Source organism: Lepisosteus oculatus, chromosome 12 (genome assembly GCF_040954835.1).
Source record: "Lepisosteus oculatus isolate fLepOcu1 chromosome 12, fLepOcu1.hap2, whole genome shotgun sequence".
Lineage (NCBI taxonomy): Eukaryota > Metazoa > Chordata > Actinopteri > Semionotiformes > Lepisosteidae > Lepisosteus > Lepisosteus oculatus.
In genome coordinates this window covers 17,877,838-17,899,428 of record NC_090707.1, presented here as the reverse complement: position 1 = coordinate 17,899,428, position 21,591 = coordinate 17,877,838, and the positions used below count along the sequence as shown (strand labels likewise).

Below are 21,591 nucleotides of genomic sequence, written 5' to 3'. Positions count from 1 at the left end.
GTTTCATAATCCCAAGGATTAAACAAGATCAAGTTTCTCCAAACAGTAAATATATTGCGTTTTGCATGATAGCCAAAAAACAGTTAAGATGTGTCTGATGAAATGTTGATGAAGTTTTGAACAGCCGTTTAATGTACTACTTTTAAAATTAAAACAAGATTAAAGTAAAGTTTATCTGTCACCTCAAATTTGAATGGCTATGACATAAAAATTAACAAAGAATTTATTAACAATTTGGATTTCAAATCATTTCAGAACGATTTATAATGATTATGGCCACTGTATTTATACATAATAGCTGGTGCCTCTGGTGCCAAAAACATAACTACAGTAAGGAAATAGATATTTTACCATTTTGGTTAGAATAATATTTCTAGATTTTTATCTTCCCCACTAGGGATGGCTTTTATTTCAAAATAGCTTGTCTCTGTGACCACATACTACATAAGTAAAATATTCAACAAACTAGACTTCATGAACAAATTTAGGGTGGTTACATCTTGGGATCTTAAGAAAGTTCTCTAAAAGAGTACCTACAAACCTTTTAAGAATTACAAATGAGAATCAAAAGATAAAAACATGATCAAACACAAAATGAAAATGCTGTTTGTAGTTTTAACACTAGTTTTTTAATACATCACCAATACCTTGCCAGATTATACTGAAATCCATCATTTTGCTATGGAAGCTTTTGATTCTCAAATTCTTCTTTACTATTTAGCCCCAGATTTACATATACTAGAAGCAAGAAATGAACGTGAGTGTGGAAGTTGCTTACTTTTACAGTTCTTGCGTGTGGAAATGAACAACGAAAAACCTGGAAATAATTATGAGAGTTAGGGATTATAATGTTAGTACATTAGTAAGGCACAGACGTATATTACGGCCACACTTTCTAGGTGAGTGCTGGAGCAGAATCATTCACGAAGAATTTAATTAAGAACAAAATAGGCTTAGAGTATGAGAACTCATAGTCAAAACTTTAAAGTGCTTTTATTTATCTCCTCACTGTAATGTACTGTGGATCCAAATGGCATAATAAAGGTTTTACGTTTCTAACAGTACAGGAAAAATATGTATAAAGTATCTCATGGTCTGCCAAGTGGCTGAACCAGAGGAGGTGCCTACATGATCACAGGTTGAGTTCTGTCATCAAGAGTTCAACCCTGGGTCATGTTACTAGCTGACTGTGACCAGGACTCCCCCAGGAGTGCTTGGCTCTTTGTGCCACAGCAACACTGCTTATTCCCAGGCACTTGCAGGGTTGCAGTACTGTCGATGAGGGACAAACCAACTCTCCCACCTGGTGCTCTACAAGTGCATCGCCCATCACTTGTTATAACACAAGTGGCTAGAAGGTGGATGTGTCAGAAGAGACTGCCTTCATTTCCTTATTCTCCCCTGAGTGCAGGTGCAGCTGACACTGAGCCCAGATGTGAAAAATGCACAAAAAAGGTTGGGCATAACAAAAATGACTGCTAATTCAAAATGCAATGAAGTCCTAAAAGGTTTAAGAATACTTATGAAATAATAAAATCAGAAATAATTCTAAAGTATTCCAATCTATATCAGCTGGAGCACATAGTTAATGAATGAAAATCCAGCTAGGGTGTGACAGTGGAAATTTAAAAGTGGATGAAGCACGCCCACTGAGGATGTAAGATAAACAATACGCCATTTCAACCTAGGTTTACCACAATGTACTATTATCCTTCACAAATATCTAAGATGTGCAAATAGCACGGAACCATGGTCAGAGTATGTGTCTTAACTACTTAATTTAGTGGCACTCAGTGGATACTAGATTTTTTACTGGTTTAAGCTAATTTACAGATCTCCCTGTCATTTACATGATGTATTGCAGTTCTTACAATTTAAGATGTATTTTTAGCATACGGAACCTCCCAAGAGCAACTAGTGATTTTGGGCTACAAGTCTTTTCAATTTGCAACTGCCAATGACTGGAACAACAAGCTCAGAGCAAACTATCTAGCTTTGTACGTGAGGGTGTTTTCAGTTGTATTATTAAATCTTTGCAACATCACACCTCCACAACTTAGCATTGCAGCCTCCTGTTAGGTCTTTTACATTGAATTGCTTATTTTCTTTCTTTCACAGCTCTGTCTCCAGTGTAACAATAGTGTACGTTTCTTGCAAAGGTCTCCATTGTAAATGAGAATTTGCTCTTTAGTGACTTACAGGTTAAAAAAGTAAGATCATATTAATGTCCTGAAGGTGATAAACTGAAAAAATGTAGGCTTAAGGAAGAACCAGGAATTAAAACTGAGAGGACAAAAGGTGTATCTGTGCACATTCCTTTTTAACTCTTAAGCACTATGCAAAGCAAACATATACCAATCATACTGTGAATATTAGCTATTGTATCATAAATCAATATATAAATATCACTAGGACAGTATAAAAGCCATCACGTTTTGGAAGGTGGTACATGTTTCCTCTTGAAAGACGCTGATTAGTTAAGGAAACCAAAAATCTCAGACTCTTCACAGAGAACTGAAATCCCATGTGTTCACATCTACAAAGTCAGAGGTTGTCCACTATTGCTTTTTCTTAACCCTATCTAGTAGTAAAGAGCAGCTCAGTCTCCTCAGCCTCGTTCAGTTATGTGGTCACTTGTGGTAAAGTCCATCTAAGGCATTGTCAAGTCCACAAGACTTATGTGTCAAACCTCTGAAGAACAGAGGGAGTCCCAATGCCACCCTAGGACAAAACATTCTATTTAAAGGCAACTGTGTGGGGTTACTATGATGTTTTCTGAACACCAAAAACTGAGGATCACAGACATTCACTGATGGAACGAGAAAAATAACAGACAAAATCTGTACCTGAAGCTGCATTTTTGCATCTTTGCTGACACTTTTTGTTCTCCATCTTCTGCTCACACGCTTTTCTTTCTTTGATATATCTACACAATTAGCCTACATTACACAAATGGATTAAAATACACAATATGTGGTTAATAAGACAGAAACAGCCAAACTTTCAGTGTTGAATACATCAGTATATTCTATCCATTCTTAAAACAGCAGTTACTGTATTATAAGGAAATTATACTGCAAGCATAGCAATGAAATGCTTGATGAGAAGATTTAAATTAGTATGCACTGTACACCAAAACAAGGTAAATGATACAAAAAGTTAATGAAATGCAACTTAGATAACTGAATTTAGTGGTAATTCATAATGGAATGACTTATAACATGCATAACTGTTTCTAAAAGTGACTATCATTGTAACTATTCATTTACATTATTAACTGAAGCAATCAATATAACAACGGACTAAAACTTATCTAAATAAAAAATGTATACTTTCAAATAGTTCATAGCTATATTTTGTACTATTCAAAATAAGATGACTGACATAAACAAAGCAACTGACAGTCATCATTTTGTTTTTTACATTAAACCAGACATCATCAGAGGGTAAAGTCAAATATTATTCTTTAAGATGTACTGTATGGCAGTAACAACTGCTTAGTTGTTAACACCATACTTTATCCCAGAACTGTGTCACTATTGGGCATTCAATGAATAAGCCAGAAGAGTCCTTAAACAATCAGAAACAATATCTATTAATCATCGTGAAAGCTTTGAGACCTTGAGAACAAGAATAAGGGCTTCAGTACGAGTACTAAACTGTCGCATATTCCAAATGCTTTGGGACTGACACGTAAACACATTCTCTTGACTTCCCCCAATTTCCCAGCTGAGGCCTGAGGTGTTTCTTCCGTTATCGTCTTTACCTGCATGTCAGTGAAGTTGGGGGCTGACTGAGTCCTTTGCATTATTTCCAGACTCTGCAGTAATCTGCTCAGTTCTATAAGATTCGATTGGCAGTGTCCAAGCTCTGCCACACAAAAAAGAAAAACATTTTGGGCATCAATGATTAACAATACTTTCCACACATACTATATAATAAGTTATAGATATTAAACTTTAATAACAGTTCATGGAATTATTATAAATGGAAAGTTTAAAAATGAATAATTTATCTTTATATTTAACATGCATTGTAAAGTGAGAGTATTTGTTAACATCAGCTATGACTTCTAAGCATATGTCCTTACATTATAACAAAAGATGGGTTTTTACAATTACGTGATTGCTTTGACAAGTCATATAATCCTTTTATAAAAGCTAACATGAAAAGTGCTTACCAACATCCTGAAGTATTTTACCATTCTTCAAACCTGATTAAAGTCTAAAGGGCCTCCCTGCATCTTTTTTTAGATCCATTTGTTAAAATAAGCACTGCAGCCTTCTAGCCTAGTTTTGTTAAATCTCAAAAGCTAAGCATAGCTGGACCTGATCATTATTGAGATGGGAAACCTCCAAGGAAAACCAGTTTGCAGCTTTTTGGATGGTCAGCAGGGTGCGCACTTCAATCTGGAGCAAAATATCCAATCCAATGCCTTGATATGATGACCAGAAAAAAGGTACTGTGAGATATTATACTTGACTACTTGTGGTAAAGATCCCCTGGCACTGTTCGTAAGAGTAGTAGTGGAGTGCTGTTCCCAGTTTCTGGCTAAATTCCACTTTGTGCTTGCTATATCTGGCCTTCCTAGATTTCCCCCTTAGTAAAAGTGATGTGGTAATTTCTCACCTCTCCTACTGATACGCTGTGTAGTGGGACTTCTGGTGGAGTTTCGGACAGTGTATCACACAGCAGAGTGTTACACTTCTATAGTGGATTAAGTGGGATTCCATCTAACATGTGAGTATGTGCTCTAGAATCCTTTGTGGTGAAAGGAGCTATACAAATGCAAGCTGTTACTATTATTAGAATAGGAACTCTCCTTGAATTCCAAACCAGGAAACTTTCATTTTTGTCAGGGGTTTACATTTGCAAAGTGTACTAAAGTTGTCATTTCCCACCTTTTCTACTGCCCTCTGGCCTGCAAAGCTAATCTTTTCCACAGTATTCCGCACTAACAGGTTTTCTATTTCCTCTCTCGGAGCCAGGGATTAAGATAAGGAGTCTGTATCGCTCCTGATTTTAATAACCTGCCACATTTGCTACAGATCCTGTTCTTGATTAAAAAAAATAATGACAAAAAAGGAAAATAACATTACCTTCTGCACATTTATCCATCTCTTCAGACTCCTGTAGCCAGGCTACCACTTTGCTCTGTCCATTACTGTACGTAGCTGGTAAAGCACTGCTGCTGGGAACTGATTGGGCTTGCCAGGGCAAAGTGTTTGGCTTCGTCTAAAACATTGGGAGAGGAAAAAATTAGAATTTTACCAGACATTCATTGGTCTGAGACAATTTTACTGAGCTATGTTTATGGCCGTGATGCATTACATCGAGGCCCATAAAACGCTTTCATTACGTGTTGATCAGATTTATTATGTCTGTACACATTTGTCAATGTCATTTAGTTGTGTGACCAGCTAATAGTAAATTAGATGAGTAAAAAAAATACTTTACACACTATACATCCTAATACTGTGTAATAATGTTGCTGACTTGTAGAACTATAAAGATCCTGTTTTTTCTGAATGTTAAAGTAAAAATACTGAGCAAATCATTTAAAACATAAAAAGGTGCAAAATTAAGCATGCCTACATATGACCTTTTAATTTATCTAAATACAAGCACTAACTTCTGTAAAAAGCTGGGATGATGTGATTGCCAAAAAACCCAAGGATACAACTAGCATCGAACACACAGCTTCAGACTAACACTGTGATGGAACCACTATAAAAGTGCCGTATAAAATGACAGGATTTGATGAGGAAGAACAAAGTTCTCTCATGATAACAGTCTTTTACATTTTGCAGTTACAGTATATTCCACTGTGCTTCGATTTCCCCTGCTAATGTAATGCACTAGAACTGCAAAGAAGTTTGGATAATGAATACCCGGCAGTTTACAAAGGGAGCAAACACGCTTTTACACAAAACAAAAATGATTGTTCAGAACTTCCTCGACTCAAGTGTTGCAAAGAATTTCTAAAAGACATATTTCTCTAGGCCACATAGTAAAAATACAGACTACAACTGAAGTAAGCAAAGCACAAAGGTCATGCAACAAGACGAATAGACAGATGATGCCAAATACTTTTCACATGCTGTATGCAGTTAATACTAAATAATTCGTTCAAGCCTACTTTTCCTTCTAGTCCTGCTCCAGCAGTTGGCATAGCAGATTCTGCATTTGGGGAAGGAGGGAACACATTAAAGGTGGCATCTCTTGGCGATCGGACAATCTCATTCTGACGATACAAACGATGGTGTCGGAGCTTCGCCACCCAGGCATCAAAAACCTCCTGCGATTTGACCTGTGAACAAAGCGCAGAGTGCGGTTCAAGAGAAGGCGTACATAAATTTCCCACCTGGCTCTCCACCTCAGGATTCCACTTCAGACAGAATACTTGACGTCACCCAACAGACCTACCTTCAAATGGTAAATGTGCTCCTCTGTGTCCAGGTCAATTCTCCGAGCCTTCTTCTTGATTGACATCACTGACAAGCCAACATCAATACTTCCGTGCAGTTTGCCTTTCTGAATCTTAAAACGAAAAGCAAAATTAGAAACTGCTGTGATCTGAAAGAGTTGACATCTCATGCCAATTATTAGATATGCTGATACAATAGCAGTTTATTGCAGAAATTTCCAGTTAAAGCTGACTATGAATTAGCTGTACAAGGTTCAAAGAATATAAGGTTACTGTGTTCAGAGATTACAAATGTATTTAAAAATTGCTTTGAGCTACACTTTTCTGTTTCTAATTATAACAAGACCTGTATGAGAAAAAAAACATTTATTGTTGCTCTGACATTTGCACTGTTAAAATCACTTTATGATATCATTTGGAACAACTCAGAAGATGAAATGCTTTATAAAGAATACAATAATTAGAATAAGTAAAACTGTTAGAAATGTTCAATTCAATTAAAAGAGTCCCATCACGATGGATCATGCACAGTTGATTCTTAAACAAAACTGACCTACTCGTTTTAAAACTGTTATTCCAACTAATGAGAATATAGCATTGCTTAAATTACATTGGCTAAATTGCTTAAACTTTCATTGACCTTATGCAAGTCCCATTTTTGTGTAGACATATTTGGCTTGGACAACAATTGCAAGTGTTAACATTGAGCTAATCCCTACCAAGCCTGTGAAACAAAGTTCTTTTTAAACTGCTCAGTATAAATCTGTGCTCTGTGAAGTAGAGGTGAATATTGCAAACAACCCACATGCAGAGATGCATATTTCTAAAAGGTACTTACATCAAGGGGCGATTTGGAGTACTTTAAAATTCCATTATCTAAAACAAAAAACCGCTGTGTAAGGAAAGACAAAGAAAGGATTTGGTCAATGAGTAACAAAACACTGAAAAGTGATAATATACAATGACAAGAAAGCGCTTATGAATCCCTGAGATCCTCATTAATGCCTTAACAAGAGATGAAGATAAGATTAAATAATGTATAACACAAAACAATGTATATTTGGATTACTTAAACATAATGATCCAAAACTAAATATCCTTGTTTAAATAAGTATGCAAAACCCTCTTGACTTAAGCTAGATGTTTTCTGTTTCATCAGTCGCCTGCACTGGCTATTAGGAATCTGAGCCCATTCCTCCTTAGAGAACTGCTTCAAATCAGTGACATTAAGGATTTCCTTGCTACACCTTGTTACTTTTTGCTTACTTCCATAACACTGGTGCTTGTCTGGGCTGGTCCGGACTTTGACTCGGCCGACCTAAAACGCAAAATTTCTTCCCTTGTAGCCATTCTGTTTTTCTGCCATTCAGATATTCTTGTGCTAGATGTTAAGGATCCCCGTCTTGCTGCATGATTCACCTTTAGTTCAGTGTAAGCTAATATATGCATGTCCTGACATTCTCCAGAATTTGCTGACAACACAGAATTCATGGTTCCTTCAGTGATGGCAACCCACCTGGGTCCTAAAGTGGCAAAGCCGCCCCCAGACAAGAAATTTTATATGTTCAAAATCAAAATCTGCCATCCAACAAAAGAATGGCATGTGACTGTCAGGCATGATAAAGAGAGTATCTCTTTATCATGCCTGACAGTCACATGCCATTCTTTTGTTGGATGGCAGTTTTTGATTTTGAACATATAAAATATTTCTTTGTGGCCAGAAATTTCACATTCAACTAAAGTGTCCAGAGAATGTTCTTCCAATATTCTTGTGGGTTGAAACTCCAGACTCTTTCTCAGTACTCTGGAATCGGGTATCTAGATACCATTTTACATTTGTCCTAGTCAAAGAAGCTTCTGTCAATGCACCCCAGCAAGGACCTCTTTTTCAAAGTCACCAAGGTCTCCTTTTACATCCACGCTAGTCAGAATTATAAGCATTTTAAATATCATTACAACATTTTTAAACATGATTCAAATCATGCTGGGATGTTATTTACTTATAACATGAGGTGAACGTGTTTGGAAGTTCTTGCTTTCAATGCACTTGGTGTTCCTTATTTACTTTTGTGTATTTCTGTCCACTAACTGTACTTATTTATATCAGGATATTTGCTGTTGGATCACTAATTAAAGAATCCACCTATGCAGTATTTGATATCTTTGTGTTATACATTTAATCAGGTTATCTTCATCTTTAATAAAGACTTTCAAGAATACCTGGTTATGATTTCGGTCTAGGTTATGGTTTAAAATAACCACCTGTGAATAAACAATATAAACAATGTGTATGTCTTCAACACAATAATTGCTGAGAAGGAGAGACAGGTAAGCAGATGCAGCCTGAAACAGCAGACATACCCAGACAGAGAGATTAACCAATGGGTAAATACTGTATGGCACATAGATTTAATGATACTCCTTATGATTTAAGGTATTCAAACAGTAGGCCTAACAGTTTAAACTACAGCACACTCTTCCACATTATTGCAATGAATTGGATTCCCTGTACAGTATGTTGTATATACTGTGTTGTATTTTATACAGTGTATACTTTAACAGCAAAGGATGTACAGCGGTTTTGCAGAACCTAAGTGTGTACATGTATTTTCCTTTCTCTTGTCTGACAAAAAATGCAACTGAAAACTTTAAAGGAATATGTAGGACTTTTTAGAAAATGCACTGCTTTTACATTATTTTATATGTGGGCAATGTTCTGTGACCATTAATTGGATATAGCAATGTTGACTCAGTAGGTTCACACAAGTCACCTAACGAAGATCTGAAATTAGCTGAAAAAGTTAAGTCCCGTTAAAAACAGCAGTACAATACCCATGTTTACTAAAATAAAAATGGGCTGTCATAAAAATAATATTGTAATATTTATAAACACTACCTTATGCCAACCTTTCAGTGGCCATTTTCTCTTTTTCAGCATGAAACCTTCATGTTTGTCTGGTTTCTGGACATTCGTTTGGCCTATCTTGAGCCCTTCAATGATCTCCCAACTGTCACCCTCCTGAAAGACATTAAAGCAAAACAAAAAAAAAATTCAAATCTCCACTCAGGTAGGACCTGGTTAATCTCTCTCTATGCACAATCACAAACAGAAATTATGAATCCTCTGCAAACAATCCAAAAAGAGTTTTTAAAAATGAGACAATCAACAACAAAAACATTGATGCACAGTGTTCAGTCACAGCAGACAAGCAAAGCCTACTGAAAGCTTTATACTGTTCTTCAAAAAGTGAGTTCATGTCACAGCTGTAGAAATTGAAGGTAATGCTGCTATTGTTTACTAATTTATTAAATAAATGCTACAATGATCCATTATTCTGAACAGTTTATTCAGCATTTTAACATCAATAGTGTTTCCTTACTCTGCACACTGTTTTTTGAACTTTAACATTTAAAAATAAAAAGGTGAAAATCGGTGTACACCAGGAGACCACCAATATCGACTCCAACAACCTGCCTTTAGCATGAATAAATCTTGAAAGGATATCCTACACTCAACGTGTGCTAATTTAAGAACTCTGCCAAAGTTAGCTGTAAGAAATAAGCCCTGACAACCCCACAACATAAGCTGTATAATTAGATACACCCTCCTGTGGAGCCTGGGTGTGCACTGAAGGCTAACAATGACCTTATGCAAAGCCTGCAGGATTATTCATAGAACTCTGGAGGGCCTTGCTTCTATTATGTAATGTAACAGGAGAAAACAACACATTTCGTCCTGGATTGTGACACTGACAGAGACAAAAAATGATGTCCTTGCTGATTTTCATATTCACAAACTGAATTTCATCTCATCTTATTGCCTTTTCCAAAAATAGAAAATATTATGAACTGTAGGGGGAGAAAAAAAATCAGAAATCAGGGAGGTCTCAGTGAATAGTTTCAAACATGCTTCCTGAAAGCACTAAAGGAAAACTAAAATACACAATGGAACAGGTAAAAGTTTATTCCATACTGAAAGGAAAAGAAAAGAGACACAATGTTTCGTCTGTGGAGCGTTTTTCAGCATGGAATAAACATTTACCTGTTGCTTTACAGCCTTAGCATGCTGATGCAGCTCCCAACTTAAAGTACACAGTGTTGAATATTTATGCGAAGAAATTACAGAGTAAAACAATGACACGTTTATAAATCACCTGTGAAAAGATAAAGTCTCTTCTACTAAATCTACTGAGGAATGGTCAGTAATTACACACTAAAGATGGAGGAAAACTGGGGGAAATGATGTAGTAGCCTGGAGGGGGCTAGTGTGTATACAGTAAAGACAAACAGCTCACCACGGGAATGAATGGTTGGTATCAACAACAAAAACAGGTGAATTTACGTTTCTCTAAAGTGGAAGCAAAGGTATTCTTTTTTAAACTTCACCATTACCAATGTATTTTTCTTTTTCTACCTTCCCAGTTTGGAAGTCGTCAGGTCTAACTGGCCTGTCTGACCACCATAGCGCACGTTCTAGGATAGAGGGGCCTCTGAAATGCGTGCTGTCAGGACAGCCGCTCCTTTTCACACTGCAAGCCCTAAGGCAGTCGTCAGAGGTGTCAGAAAGACAACTACTGCAGCTGTCCCTGGCAGATCTGCCGTCTCCAAGGCACCTAGCAACCCATACAGGTCAGGTAAAGGTTTCTCTGGCAGGAAGTCTTACCCAAACCTAGCTGTGTTCAGCTGATTTAGCACCGCCACCATTTCAGGATTCTCTGCAACAGTTGCCTCAAGACAACTAGGTTTGACTCAGCATCCTCTGGATTACAGAGACCAGACTGCACTCTGAAATGATACCTTTACTGGTGGAATAACTAAAAAATCACTAAAGAGAATATTTTTTCCATGGGTTTGTGCTTTTCACCTTAAAGGGCTGATCAACAAAACAGTGGCTTTGAACTGAACAGTTTCAGAGAATTCCAGTTTATACTCTAGAAGCCATTTCATACAGGTTCATGAATGCTCCTTTGCAAATGCTTTTAACCAGGCTGATCCATGGTATGGAGATGCAAGGGCCTGTTTGTCATTCTATTCATACCTTCCCTAGTCTAACTCTCTCTAGTGCTGCTCAGTGCCTGACCTCACGGTTTCAGACAGTGCTTCTGGAAGCTTTAAACACTCCAGCAACGAGGCAAGAAATTCAAGTGAACCAATTCAGATTGTTTAAAATATAAAGGTGTTTTCAGTTTAATTCACTTTAGAGACATAGTCAGTGTTTAATTTTGTCAAGAATGTGCTGGTAATAAGTTCTGAATTCAATCCTGTAATTTATGTACAGTAGCTGCTGTGTTGAGCAATTTTCTTCTGTGTGTATACTGTTCCATCTGTTCTCAGTGAAATTCAGAACAGAAGCAAAAACTGTTCCTTAAAATCTATGAACCGTTGTACATCACTACAAACCCTGATCGGAAACTTCACCCACAAAGGACAATGAGACTGACCAAAAAGATCCACACACAACAAGTCTTGCATAATGTAAGGAACTTGGTTAAGACAACATCGATCATCATTGTAGTGAAAACATCAGAGACATATGAAATCTTTCAAATCCATGATTATACTGCAAAAAATCACAAAACTGGCAATACTCCAAACAGAACTGATTATTCATGTAGCAAGTCATGCGAAAGGTAAGGTAAAAAAGGTCAATTTGAAGCAAACATTATGGAGGATGTATTCTCTAGTCAATGTGTAATCATTAATGCTTTTACAAGAGATTAGAATACATGAAAAATTGAATAAAGACAGAGTGAAAAGTATATTACAGTTCCACATATGATATATACAAATATTCCCTATAAAAATTGTGTATAAATTATTTGTAATGCATCAAAATGGAAGACCATTGGAAAGGGTTGAGTACTTTTGAAAGATACTATATATTAGATAATATTTATGTTACAATAACAAACATTACAGTGCAATTTACAGTAAATAATTCATGTTTCAATGTAAACACAAAAAAGCACTGTCAATCTTCATTTTCAGCAAATGCCATCCTATGCTTATACACAACAAAGCAAGAATATTTAATGTCATCAAAACACTACACTATACACTATGTTGTGCTTACACTGTCTAAAAAAATGTATTAGCGTGATGAAGTTTATCCTAATATCAGGCAAGATTTTCAATTTATGTTTTTATGGATCACAAGTAAAAGGCTATACAGATGTTACCATGTATTTACATGTATTTTAAAGCAAAAATGTCATTAACAATAATGCAGTTCAGAAGGATTCAACTGTGTTCTGAAGCAATTTCTTGAACCCTCAATAAGTGGCTCTGGCACAGAACAGTAAAACCTTGGTGAGTTCATCAATCGCGATTCTGCATATTTGTACAAAATTATTAGTGACCACTTATTATATGTGAACCAGATTTGCACATTTGTAGGCTGCAGAGCAGGGCAGGAAATGTAGACACTCTCTTGAGCATCTCCATATCTCCATCTCTGCAGTAAAGGCAGAGTTAACAAGTTTAAGTTATTACACTTATCCTGATTGTATAAGTATTCACCCCCTGTGAGTCAATATTTCGAATAGGTACTTTTGGCAGAAACAGTAGTCCCATGTCTGCTGCAGACTGCAGCAGGTTTTCCTCCAGTATTTCTCTATACTTTTACAGCATCCATTTTTCCTTCCAAGCCCTGATGCAGCGAAGCATTCCCATAGCATGATACTGATATGACCATGCTTCACAGTAGGGATAATGTTCTCCGATTGATGTTCATTGTGACACTTGCACCAAAAATAACGCTTACCGATTAGGCCAAAAAGTTCAGTATTGGTCTCATCAGACCATAGAACCTTCTTCAACTTGATCTCAAGTCTCCCACATGCCTTCTGGCAAAGGTGAGATTTGATTTGTTTTTCTGTCAACTCTCCCATGAAATCCAATTTTAAGAAGCATGTCATATACATATAGTTTCTTCCATCTCAGCCATGGAAGACTGTTATATTTGATATTTGGTTGCACCAGAGCCTATTTAGATGTGTCATAGTAAAAGGGGGTGAATATTTATGCAGTTTTGTTCTATTTTATACTTATATAAAATTTATATTTAGGAGGATCAGTTTGACATTACAGAGTGTGTTGTGTTGGCCAATGGCAAAAAAATTCCAAATAAATGTTTCTATATTATAACTACAGTAAATTGTCTATATTCTATATTGTATAGTGTAAAATGTGAAAATCTCCAACTTTTGAATGCCACTATAAGGCACTAAATCCTGCTTTCTCTGAGACTTCAAGGTATCTGACCGTGGCGAATACTGAGGTTTTACTGTATACTTGCTCAGGACATTATCTTTAAATAAGCTTTCATCAGTTGGTGTTCATTGAGGACAGAAAACATTCATTTCACTCTAACAACACACCATGCTTCACATAATCATAATCACCCTGCTCAAACCAGAGCTACTAGCAGGTATTCAACTGACACATTAACAGTATGTGGACTCCTTGCCAGTCTTTATTACTTCCATTAGAAATATTCAAGAGTTTCTGCTTGAACTGCCCTGAATTACTGGTTCTGTGTTACCACACCATTTCACATCAATCAGTAAATTCAGGGTCTTGGGTTTGTAATGTTTGCCTATACCTAAAATACTGCAAAAAGAAGGAAAGATGGCACCTACAAGTAACAACGTCTCCAGTATGTGATTAAGCATACAAAACTGATGAAAAGGGTAGTCCTGTGAGTCTTGATTTGATGGTAGCTACAGGACACATATCCTTTCAGCTGGTCTAATACTGCAATCTAGTGAAGTGTTATCTAAACCAAAATTGTACCTGATTTTCTGCATTTTAATGCCTCCTTGAAACCTACACTTCATCAGTGATATGGAAGTAAACCAATACCCATTTGTTTTTCTTGTCTTTTCCAGTTGTATTTCTGTCATTACAGTGCTGCCTATTTTTAATGCTAGGAAGACTGACTGAATGACAGCCTACACTGCAGTATATAATTCCCTAAATGATACTGAAATCATGGGATCACATAGCATACCTATAAGCTATGCTATTATTTAGTACTGTCAATACATGTAATTGTCAAAAAAATTAAAAAGTTGAAAGCTTGCACTACTTGATGTTTTCCGAATGGGAACACAAAATAATTCTCCTATATGGTATATGTGTCTTTTGTGATGTAGTTTAACCCTCTAATTAGATGGCATACTGGATTACTGAAATATTTTGACTACCTGGAGGCTTTGCTCTTCGTACGTGGAAGAATTCAATAAATAGTACCAGTGAAGTGGCTGGGAAAGGTTTTCAAATCCGTCTATACCGGGTTTTCTAACACCAGAGTGTACAGGTTCCAGAAAGGTCTGCACTTGCTGAGGAGATGAGAGGAACAGGAATAACAAACATTTTCTCGTTTAAACAGGACTATCTGACACACACTCATGCTGGGTGTTTGTCTTCGGCTGATGTGGTTTATTCAGCCTTCACGTCAACACCCATGAGGGATTTCTTCTGAATGAGTATAATCTCTCATGGTTACCTGAAATGCAAAACCTATACTACTAATTTATGGTAATGAGTTTTGGGTTCTCTGGCTGCTTCATCAATTATTCAGAGACAGACATCGGAAAGTAGTGATGTCAAAGCTTCCATTCAAGCCTCCAGTTGCTCCCTAGGTTTTTGTCATGAAGCTTTCCTATACATACCGCAAACACTCAGTGTGATTGAAAGGACAGACATTATACCCAATGCTTTTATCCTCATTGACTGGATATAAAAAGATAATATCTCAAATGTACCCATTTAACGTAACTGTATATTCCTTGATAAATAACACCATCTTATGTGTGTTTTAAGGCAGCAGATACAGTACTGTATGAACAAAGTCAAAAAGATTTTGTTTTCCCCAACAGCCATGTCTTGGTAGTATCAGTTTCTCCACTGGCGAGCTGTTTGTCTTTGACGCGTTCCCCGACTTTAATGGGCACTCAAAATATTAAATCGTCTTGGAATTTGTCACAAATGTCAGCACTGATCGCAAACACTTGAAAACCTTCTATAAGACTCATAAGGGTATGGTCCTGAAAGTAAGGACCTCCTATTACAGCTGAGGAATGCAAAACAAACATGAAATAAAGATTTTTTTGCACTGAAAAAAATGAAAAAAGGGAAACCAATAACATTCCCAGACTGAAACCTATGCCTCAAACTAAAAGACCAGTCTACAAGAAATCTTGATCACACTAAAGATAGAGGGATTCGTTTTTAGTATTCTAATATGAAACAAAAATAAATGGAAAAATCTATCCTCAAAAAACTGAAACAAGTTTAAGTAATCAAACACTAGAATTAACGACAAATACTTATGAAAGAAAGAAAATATGACATCTATTTAAAACAAGATTTTTGAGAGTGTCCGGCACATGCAATAATGCAGTCCTTGGATGAGAAAGCTAGTGGAAATCAAAAGTGTAACATAAGCTAAATGGCCTCCCAATGTACTGTATCTAACATTTCTGATGTTTTTGCGTTCAACAGGAACATTATGTTTGGGTTTTATTTTTTTAGAATTCTTAAACACCAAAGCTACAGACAATCGTGATCAGTAAAGAATCTGTGCTTTTCCCTTCTTAATGTTATAATAATGGAAATAGGAAATACTGACAGGCAGGGGGGTGGCAGAAAACTGTCAGAGGTTGTTGTTCGACTTTTAGGAACAATTCATTCAAAAGCCACTTTCCCTGCAATACTACTGAATTAATCAGCATAAAATCATGGATTTCATTTTACTACAGACATTTAATAAAGCAGACTTTTGACATGATAAATACCATTTCTAAGCCCAAGCTACCATTTCATAATATACGGTCTTTTTCTCTTACTCCATCTTATAACCTGTTTTCATGCTCATAGACATAAACACTTACACCTATGACAAACACCTCTCTACCATGACACACCTTGTTTGCCATAAAATGTTTGGCTGGAATACGGTAACCTTACAAAACAAAAAGAAGGGGTGCTTCAGTCTTCCCTCCGGAAGCCAGCTCTCTTCCTCTCAAAAAGCAAGTAGGAAAGGTTCTAATTCAGCCACCTGCAACTGAAGTTTGAAGCTTTTTAAACCCAAAGAGAGTTGTTTTAAATGCAGCTTCTTACCTGTCTGCTGTCCCTCTGAGAAGATGACGAGGACGAGGCACTCTTATGCGTTGGTGTTGATGTTTTGTGGACAGGGGTCGACGTCTTCTCCTCTGTGCTCATGGCCCTAAGCTGGGGGCCACGCTGTTGATACGCCATTGATGTCTGAACTGTCCCCCCTCAGGTGTTAGAATCTCAGGAAACCAGTTGTAAATTAAAGGGCATTATCCTGTTTTTAATGAAGGCCCAACTCTGCACCACCTTCGCATTCGCCTCACCTAAGGCAGAGGAATAATAAAGGTTATTGTTGTGCTGCTAGCACCTAATTTTGTTCACATCAACGTAATTTTCCTTAAATATCTTCATTTTAAAGAATACTTTATGAAAGGGAACAAATATATTTTAAATGTCCAAAACAATTTAAGAATTTACTATAAACCAGATCAGATTTCAACCAGACAACCAAATGAACCATACAACTCCTGTTTTAAAATCCCATGGCACAGCATTCCTTATTCAATCAGTTAAATGTACTCTATTATGAAATAGGTCCAAAAGTGTATTTTCACAAGAACATTACCCCAATAATATTAGGGGAGGAAAGATTCAGAAAATTTAAAACTTGCTAAGGTAATCTTTCTTTTTAGTGTCATAAATTATTAAATAAGACCTATTTATTAATAATGCTTATGTTACACAGAACCAATTTCAAGAATCTGTCTCTGAGCCCCAGTATTTTCTTTTAGCAGCCCAATAACCTGCAAAGATCTCACCACAAGCTTTCCCTTTAATGTATGCTTCACTGATACATGGCTGTGATTTCAAGTTGTTTTGTTTTTCAGAGAATGAGACACGGGGTCAGAATTTGCATTTCTCATCAACAAAGGTTTGAACAGTCTTAACAATCACTAGAAACACATTGTTTACTACTATGTTCAGACTATCCTGATGTAAAACAAACAACGATGAAATTCATCAGGATTATGTCAGAATAACAAATTGGTAGTCATCATCACAACATCATTAGAACTGTTAGCATTATGAGCAGTGAAGAAATGGTAGCATTAACAGCAACAGCCTCACTAGAATGTGTCATAGTTTTAGAGTTTTAACCCTGTTTCTCCGCTACTTGAATAGAAACTAAAGCGCAATGCCTATACAGTAACTGGATAGGATGGTTCAGCAGTTTCTTTTTTCTTTATATTGTTCCCATTGTACACAGAACCTTTGTGCAGACAAGTTTTGTTTACAAAGGCTACATATTTTGACTTAATACAAAAAAAATATACAGCACTATGTAAAAGATTTTTCCATGAAAAATACTGCTTTCATGGAAAAATCTGAATGACTTGAACTGAATGATTATGTACATTCTACTTTGTCCTCATCAAGACAATGTGGGAAAGCAAGAAAACAAGCAAACAGAAAATCCAACAAAGTGTGGAATGTAAATCCAAGAACGCTTTGGAATACACTAGTAAGACTTTGCTTACAACACTTTGTTTGGTTTTGGACACCAAACAGCAAAAATATACAGTACAGCCACAGAAACAGAAGAGCAACAAGAGGACTGCCGTATTTAGACTGACAGGGGAATACAGTAGCTCTATTTTGGGTATATCACAGATAAAGGGTTATAGACAGGATTAACCGAGGGGACTATTTCACACTTAGTAGTGAAACAAAGACAAGTAACTAGAGGAAAAGTAAAGGGGAGTTTGTTTAGGACAAAGAATAGGAAGCACTTGTTTACACAAAGGGTTGTACAGTAGGTGTTTGGAAACCAACAAGGCGGTCGAGGCCCAAACTCGGGGGCAATTTGACCTCCTCACATTTGCATCATTATGCAGTTCTTATTGTTTTTTATAAACAAGTCAAGGCTATCACTGGACCAGGGACAGCGGAAATTATTTGGTGCAATATAAAGTCATACATTTTGTGGTGAATTTCCTAATCTTCTCCACTTAGTACTAGTTTAAAAGCACACAACCAAGCACATTAAAGACATCCTGTTGGTTTCTTTGCTGTCCCCAATATACAGCAGGACATTTAATGCAAAAGCAACTGCAGGCTAAATAAAGAAATTAGCCTGTTTTAAAGAAGAGCTGCCTTAGACTGCTCTTGAGATTTTGTAGAAGCAAGCCAAAGGAGCTCCAAATGGGACACACTTCAATGAATTTAAATAAACCCTGAAGAAAATATTCATTTTCAAATACAAAAGGTCAAACCTCCATTAAAAAGACGACGTCTTAGAAAAGGTTCGCCATATGTGCTCATCTGTGTAACCCGCTATGTTGTTTAAACTCAGGAATGGGTAAGAATTCTTTAAAAAAATTCTTTAATTTGAGGGCCAGGAATACAACCACCCAGGTTTTGTCAGTTAATTGGACTCATGGGAAAAGACTGAATTTCAGTGTACACTGAATTTTTAACTCATTTGTCGCTATGTTTTAGCGACCCATGTATTTTAGTACATTGCACAGAAAACAGAAACAAATTAGGTATATTAACACTACAAAAAACCATTACACTACTAAGCCAATTTTTGTTTACAAAAATATTCTAAAATCCACTTTACTGCAATATTAATAATAACATATGCAAGCATGTCAATGTTAATCTGTTTTGAGAAAATGTCAAAAATTCTCCTGGCAATATTAAAGACTTTCATTATAGCATTTAATCAAAATCAATAACCTGAAACATTTCTGCCACTTATAATACACACAGATCAGCTGTAAAAAAAAGTTCCTGCATGCTGCATGGAGAAACGAAAAGTAAAACAAATTAAATGATCCTGATATAATTACTGTCTTTTTTAAAAAGAGCACTTCACATCTGTTAATTTAACAAGAATAATATTTTTAGGTGATTAAAAAATTAAAAGGGCTTCAGGGAGAAAACGTAATTGGTTCAAATCTTGTGTGTCATTAATAAGATCTTAAAAATGCAAAATAGCCAGATCACATTCTTTATCAGCATATCCTTCTGTCCTGTGTTATAATATCTTCTAACGGCAGAAATAAAGTGGTTTAAGCAGCACTCTGATGCCAGGAAGAACACTAGCTATTTTTCCTGCCTCATAATCTTGGCATTTGACGAATTCATGTGTCATGTATTTATAGAGTAAATTCACCTTGTTGCAATTTATTATAAGAAACTCTGTCACTTCATTTATGGGTCAGTTGAAGAGAACTTCACAATGGAGTATACACTGACACAGTACTACCCCTGCAGTACTGCAGAGGAGATTAATGATTTCTTTTCAAGATGTAAAAGTGTAATGATTCATGAAAATAATATTGCTGCCTAAATAAAGCAGACATGAAAAAACTGTAACCAAGTTTACATAAGGGCCATGGAACAGGAAAGATTTACGCTATATTTTCAATATCTCACTACTGGTTGGAAGGAATTTGGTTGGTTGGTTTTAGTAGCATTTCTTTTAAACTGTTTTACATAAGACTTATGTAATCCAGCCCATCTGAATCTTATTCCTTTAAGACTGTCTCTGAACCAACACCTGTCCACTGAACGTGGTTAAACTCTTAAATCACACAGTTAGGCTCTGCTGTATGTAAAAGAATGTATGCTTTTATGGCATTCTTATTGAAATTTCCAATGCAAATACACATTATTAACCCGAAGGTTAAACAATAGTGCTACAGTATAGATCCTTGATTGAATATAATAATAGTCTTTCACAGTATTTTAAAGGAAAATTTGTTTGCAACAGCTTGATACAGTACCTCCCTACTGTCATATTTCATATTTAAAATTCAGAACAAAATGTGGATTTAATATGCCCATAACACAAAACACTAACAGTACAGCTTCTAAACGAACTGCCACTCTACATTTTACAGAAGGTACATAGAACATACAGTATATTGATGCAACTTATAATATACTGAAGCTTCTAAGCCATTAAAAATGACAAAGAAGACCTGAGTTATTTACATCAGATCAGCCAGCTACCCCGTTTATAATGACAGCCTTTACCTCTGTACAAAGCGAACTAAAAACAGACCTTTAGATAATGTGAAGAGATGATAATAATGAGGGTTTTTAAAGGCTTTCATTCCCAGATAGAATGTGCACCTAATTCGTTGAAGGTGATTATGAAACTATGAAAATTCCGATCACATAACTAAGTCAAAAATAACTCAAAAAAATGCTTGCTTACTATGGTGAGTGGTCCTGTATTCATAAGTCTTTTTCATTTAAATGGAATATGACATCAATTCTGTATAGTACTATATGCTAAACTAATTAAAACCAGAATGATGCTTTTAACGGATGTCATTTTTGCACATACCGCTCTTTAATGTTTTTCTGGCCCTATTCTGTTTTTGACACAAATAACTGTTATTTTCATGCATAACCTTCTGTTTAAAAAAATTATAGGATCCAAACATTTGTACTTTTTATAGTATCTGAAACTGCAACTACATCCAACAAGCAGTAAGAGATCACATTGTATAGTTTCCACAAGGGACACGTCTCAGAAAACATTATTTGATTAGATTAAGAGTAAGTTTTTTTTAAATGTGCTTTAATGATGGGGAAATCTTTTTGGAAAACTTTCTAAAAAAGACCACATAAGACGTAAGATGCTAAACCACAAATGCAAAATGTAGTGCAAGTCTAAGTGCATTTTCCCGTTATTTCAAATCACAATACACACCATGTTAAATGTGTGAATGTTTAAACGTGATTACAGTTTCTAGCTCATAAAACAAAAAGAAAAACGTCTTTGCTTTCTTTTTCAAAGTCATTAAAAACAGGGGACTGAATGGGTAACAGCACTTGAAGTCATGGCTGCAGAGAAACTTATTCACAACAGGATGCATCTGGCAGACAGAGCTTCCTCCTATCCGTACAGTACAGCACATGTAATCCTGAAGCATTGTGTAAATCTGTATCTCTCATCCTCCCTACTGTTTGGCACCTTCGTGACTACTAAGTAATGAACCACTGGTCAAAATGGGAATATCACCAACACCGACTTTATTTTCCTCATGACATTGAATAATTAGAGCAAAAAAACTCGAATGCAC

General features: G+C 36.1%; 1 protein-coding gene across 3 annotated transcripts in view; it reads right to left on the bottom strand.

Moving 5' to 3' along the window:
• osbpl6 (oxysterol binding protein-like 6) overlaps positions 1–21,591 on the bottom strand; it is a 59,140-nt gene that overhangs the window by 21,464 nt on the left and 16,085 nt on the right. Inside the window, exons 2-10 of one of the 3 annotated variants that reach the window (XM_015358940.2) lie at positions 16,553–16,809; positions 9,324–9,446; positions 7,266–7,319; positions 6,427–6,540; positions 6,140–6,310; positions 5,100–5,235; positions 3,767–3,870; positions 2,847–2,939; positions 779–817 (exon numbers count right to left, since the gene is read on the bottom strand). In XM_015358940.2, coding sequence (XP_015214426.1) covers positions 779–817; positions 2,847–2,939; positions 3,767–3,870; positions 5,100–5,235; positions 6,140–6,310; positions 6,427–6,540; positions 7,266–7,319; positions 9,324–9,446; positions 16,553–16,690 — 972 coding nt within the window. In that variant the 5' untranslated portion in view covers positions 16,691–16,809. The remainder of the gene's footprint in view (positions 1–778; positions 818–2,846; positions 2,940–3,766; positions 3,871–5,099; positions 5,236–6,139; positions 6,311–6,426; positions 6,541–7,265; positions 7,320–9,323; positions 9,447–16,552; positions 16,810–21,591) is intronic. The other 2 variants (XM_006636485.3, XM_015358942.2) reach the window with 2 other exon arrangements.